The sequence below is a fragment of the Arachis ipaensis genome, chromosome B08 (genome assembly GCF_000816755.2).
Source record: "Arachis ipaensis cultivar K30076 chromosome B08, Araip1.1, whole genome shotgun sequence".
NCBI classification, from domain to species: domain Eukaryota; kingdom Viridiplantae; phylum Streptophyta; class Magnoliopsida; order Fabales; family Fabaceae; genus Arachis; species Arachis ipaensis.
Window position 1 is genome coordinate 19,587,231 of NC_029792.2, and position 3,962 is coordinate 19,591,192.

The window sequence follows — 3,962 nt, forward strand, 5'->3', positions numbered from 1 at the left end:
AAACGTTAGGGACTTAAATAGGACGATTGAAACGTTAGGGTCAACTTTGAGACTTACCCCAAACATTGGAACAAAAACAATACTTTACACAAATATTTATCACCTTTAATTATTCTCATATAATAATATATTAATAGGCACTTTCATTATATACATTTAATACGTAATTTATTTTTGGCTTGGGCAAGTTAAATTAAACAAGCTCACCACTACAATAGGTAGCAACAACAATGCAACAGGACCGTGCATTTGGCACTTTCATATTCCATTATATTCAAAAGATAATAGATAATATATATAATACTTGGTAAATATTTTTGGAGTCCCCCAAATTAGACAAGCCCATTGTAGCAACAATAATGCAACAGGACAAATCAATTTAAATTAGTCTAGTGATTAGCTTATTAGTCTAACCAGTAACAAACTCTTAAATAAAATTCAAATTTACAACGGATTAATCTACGATCTATCGAGCTAGTGAATACCGTGAAAATAAAAAAAATAAAAAAAAACAATGCAGTACGACAGAATCAATCAAATAATTAGCTCAGACGTTTATTTAAGCCAATATCAAATGTTCGAATCAACCCTTATATGATACATTCCTAAATGGAACTCAAGATTTGGAATGATAGTAGTTCCCAAACAGTTGAATTGGATACTTGATGAACACCAAGGTAATGCCTCAAATCTTATTGCCATTTTTCCTTGATTGACATTTTTCTCTATTTTGCTTATACAAATTCATTAAATTTTACAGTATATCATATTTCATCTCATATTTTATTATTAGTTCAGCACATGCAATTTTTACCATCATTGCAATTCGTTGATATAATCTAGCTAAATAGGGAGTACTCATTATATTATATAATATGATATCCCACATGCAGAATGAGAACAATTACCCATAAACTGTCCAAAGGCAGAGACATTTTACATCTACAACATCAGCGAGTATATACCGTTTCGGAAGAGAAAACAAATCCTCTAAGCCTAAACCAACCAAGATCACAACAAGCACAACGAAGCTATCCTTAATCTTTTCCAGAGTTCATATGCAGGATATGTTCTAAGCACAAGGTGACAGGAAAAGAAAGAGAGCACTCCACAAACGTTTTGTGAATCCCTTCTAGAATCAGATGATACATTCTGCAATGAAAAACAAATGCAAAAAAGGGGAACATAGTCAGGAATTAAAAGGCCAAGATATATGAGACTCGAAGAAATTTAATAGAAGAGGCTGAAAAATGAAGTGAAGAGAGTAATGACAATGGTTATGTCTAAGATATCTAATAAGTACTTGAATGAGCAAGAGGAATACTTTGTACAAGCGCGTTGCCGGTGCAAGCGCAAACAGAACCATGAAGAGCAGAAGATGATACATTGATAACTTAAAACACTATATTTCTTTTAACATCTAGAGACACAGCAGGAACATCAAAAGAAAGAATTAAAAATGTTGAAGTGCACACCTCAAGAGACAGGATCAAGCAATGACTTGGCTCCAGCTAATCCTCTGTTCCAAACCAACCAACAATTAGGAGGCCAAATTTCAATTTTGCAACCAGTGTACGTATACAAACAAAGGAAATATCAACATTCAATATATGGCACATTCACTAATAATAGAGGTTTCACATAACATAGTTCAATGAATCAACACTCATCCAGGCAATGCCTCTGTTTAATATAAGAATGCCAAGTGTTCACCAATGATCAGTAGTTGAATGAATAGAAACAAGAGCATATTGAGCCATGCAGTTAACATTTGTGGGGAAAGAGATCATTGCGTACATTTACTGTTTACATTCATTAAGAAAATGATAAAATCCTTTGGAAATACTTTCTATGTGGCACCTTATGTGAATCAACATTGCAGCAACAAATCTAGCTAGTCAAGGATGTATATGTAAATGGAGACTATGGAGCTAAATAAACATCAATGACCAGCTAAACGAAACATGTATACTTATTTGCAACTTAATATCTGATTTCAGAATTCAGAAACTGTGACGTACAATAGAGGTTCAAGAAGAACCACAGCATTATACAGCATAATGGTCCTCATCAATAATAGCCGATCCCTGGCCGGCTGTCCCTAATGTTTAGAATTATCACAAACCATGTGGAATGCAAATATGCAATATCAAGGCAACTTTGTCCCTAGGTCATAAGCCCGTAACATCTAAATTAATATTTACATAAAACCATGTCTTATCAAATTTGGGATTAGCCAAAGTCTGTGTATGCACAACGCAGCACCACACTACATATTTGAAATTTGCAGCGGCAAGCATAGTAGATATGCTTTGGGGATCAAATACAATGACTAGTTTCTTCACATGCTGTAGAAAAAGATGCACAGATAGGTACTAGGCAGATTTAAAATCAACAACTCACAGATCTAACATTCAAAACCTTAGTTTTGATTCACCGTTGATATATATTAGTCGTAAATAACATGATTGAGAGCAATGTAACACTGATTATTACAACATCCATCAATTAGGGGTTTGCTAACAAGCGCCCTAGAGACACTTATTAAGCTTTTCAATATGACAAATTCTTAGGGTTCTTAATGCATTGAATGCCTTCGGAGTTTCAGAAGTTTATTTCTTTCATAAAAACTCACCAATTTTGAAACCTTATCAAACTATCCTTAGAGCACTCATTAGAAAACTTATAACTAATCACAAAATCAACAATACTAATCTGTAGAATAATAGCAACCCTGCCTCAGAGCATTCCACTACTAAATTACCAGGATCAAAACCAAAAGCTAAATATAACACAGCATTAATCTCATGATTTACAGCTATCGAACCAACTATGTGTCCAGATCCCAATCACAATCCATAACATCAGCGAAGAACAATAGGTTTGATACAGAAAAGGAAACATTTAAATCCTCAAGCACGGGCAATTATTTCTGCAATTCACAAAATCAACAACAAAAGTTGCTTCTTACTATAACTGCAATAAATTCCATAACCTAATCCAAGAACAAAAGCACCCACAGCTTAGTTTGGTTCATAGTTTAGGGTTGCAAACAAATAAACAATAACTGAATAACATGCTCTAAGCGGAAAGCAACTTCTTAGTTATGAGCTTATGATCAAACCATGACTTTGCAGATCATGTTGAAACTCAATATGCACACTTCAAATCATTAGCATAAACTAAATAAAAGGTTCAATCAGAAAAATCAATCAATTGCATAATTCACAAAAGCAAAATCAAAATAAAAATCAACAAGTCGTTGGGAAAAAAAAATGAAACAAACGAACAAATTCAACACCTTTTTTATGTTCATGCGGAACCGGCTTGATCACCGCCTCGCCTTCCTTAACCGCCGCGACTGCAGCAGGAGCACCGCTTCCAGCAGCAGCGCTACCAGCAACCTCAGCGTCCTTATCATCGGGATACCGTACAACGACGACAGGACAGACGCAGTGATGAACACAATAATCACTGACGCTGCCTAGCTTCCCATCGCTGCCGCGTCTGACTGCGCCAAATCCCCTGCTTCCCATGATGACGGCGCTGAGCCCTAACCGCTCAACCTCGAGACACAGCCTCTCCTTCATGTCATGATCCTTCACAATGTGTATCTTGTAAGGAATCTGCGCCTCTCTAAGCGGTCGAGCCAGATCCGCCGCCTTCGACGCCGTGAACGCGTCGAAGTCGTCCTCCAGCTTCCGGCGATTGTCTCCGCCGCCATGGTTAGCGGCAGCGACGGCCTCCTCCTCGGAGACGGGATCAGTGTTGATCGAGAGGTCGATGGAGCCCCAATCGGCGCCGAATAGGACGTTGGTAGGGCTGACGTGGAGGAGCACGACCGCGTCTCCAGGGCGGATGTAGTGGTGGACCGCCCAGCGGACGGCGTGGGCGCTCTCATCAGAGAGGTCGACTGCTACGCCGATCTTGCGGCGGGCGCCGGCAGTGGGCGTCGGGGTGGA

At 38.1% G+C, this 3,962-nt stretch overlaps 1 protein-coding gene across 1 annotated transcript in view; it reads right to left on the reverse strand.

Annotated features, from left to right (window-relative positions):
- LOC110262480 (universal stress protein PHOS34-like) overlaps positions 832-3,962 on the reverse strand; it is a gene marked incomplete in the record, with an annotated part of 3,298 nt that continues 167 nt past the window's right edge. The window contains 2 exon segments of the mRNA XM_021109067.1: positions 832-1,152; positions 3,302-3,962. Coding sequence (XP_020964726.1) covers positions 1,139-1,152; positions 3,302-3,962 — 675 coding nt within the window.